Raw genomic sequence first — 931 nt, forward strand, 5'->3', positions numbered from 1 at the left:
ACCCCGCACCCCCCCCCTCCCCAAAAACCTCCCCAAGGCCGACTGGTCGATGGTGAAACGCGGCTGGGACGCCCACGTGCTGGGCGAGGCGCCCAACAAGTTCACCAGCGCGGTGGAGGCCGTGAAGAAGCTCAGGGTGGGTGGATGGATTGCCACTGCTGTCGGTGCGGAAGTCCAGGGAGGAGGTTAGACGCGGCCCTCGCCGGGGAGACCTGGCTTTTGCTCAGTCGTGAAACCCGGGCCCAAAGCGTGCACGCGTGCTTTTGGTGTCTGTGTTTGGGGATCGGCAATGCGTCTTGGTCTGGAGTGGTCCTTGGATGCTGAGTGTTAGGACGCACGGCCCCGTACGTGCAAGGCCCCGTATGTGCGCCGCCCACCGCTGCCCCGGCATGTCCCACCCCACCCTCGGCCGCCACCCCACCACCCCCACCTTGACGCCCGCAGGGCAGCCCCGAGGACCCCATCTCTGACCAGTACCTGCCCGCCTTCGTCATCGTCGACGAGAAGGGGGAGCCGGTGCGCGCACAGCGCAGCGTGCCTTGGGGTGCACGTCATGGCGGCACAGGGGGGGGGGGATTCAGCACTCACATGCTGCGCTTGAAGCGGAGCGGGTAGCTGCGCGCCTCGCGCTGCCGCTGGCGCCCCCGCCCAGGCTCGCCGGGGCCGGCGCGCGGCTGGCGGCGGCAGGCGCGCGGCACACACGCTGCCTTTGAGTGTATCAAAACGAACCTCGCTGCACCGGTACTCTTCCGTTTGCCCCGGCCCCTGGGCGAACCAGGTCGGCACCGTGCAGGACGGGGACGCGGTGGTCCTGTTCAACTTCCGCGCGGACCGCATGGTTGAGATCAGCAAGGCCTTCGAATACGCCGACTTTGACGTGTTTGACAGGTGGGGGGCGGGGGGTGGGTCGTGGGGCCTGTGGTTGTGTGGG

The 931-nt window shown here is 68.3% G+C and overlaps 1 protein-coding gene across 1 annotated transcript; it reads left to right on the forward strand.

The window, feature by feature from the left end:
* Window positions 1-49: 49 nt before the first annotated feature.
* Window positions 50-615, forward strand: MNEG_3204 (2,3-bisphosphoglycerate-independent phosphoglycerate mutase; the record flags this gene model as incomplete). Its single annotated transcript, XM_014048326.1, has 2 exons — window positions 50-136; window positions 445-615. 2 exons carry the CDS (start codon window positions 50-52, stop codon window positions 613-615), a joined length of 258 nt encoding a protein of 85 aa, XP_013903780.1.
* Between the last annotated feature and the right edge of the window lie 316 nt (window positions 616-931).

This window comes from Monoraphidium neglectum, assembly GCF_000611645.1.
Source record: "Monoraphidium neglectum strain SAG 48.87 unplaced genomic scaffold scaffold00392, whole genome shotgun sequence".
NCBI classification, from domain to species: Eukaryota; Viridiplantae; Chlorophyta; class Chlorophyceae; order Sphaeropleales; family Selenastraceae; genus Monoraphidium; species Monoraphidium neglectum.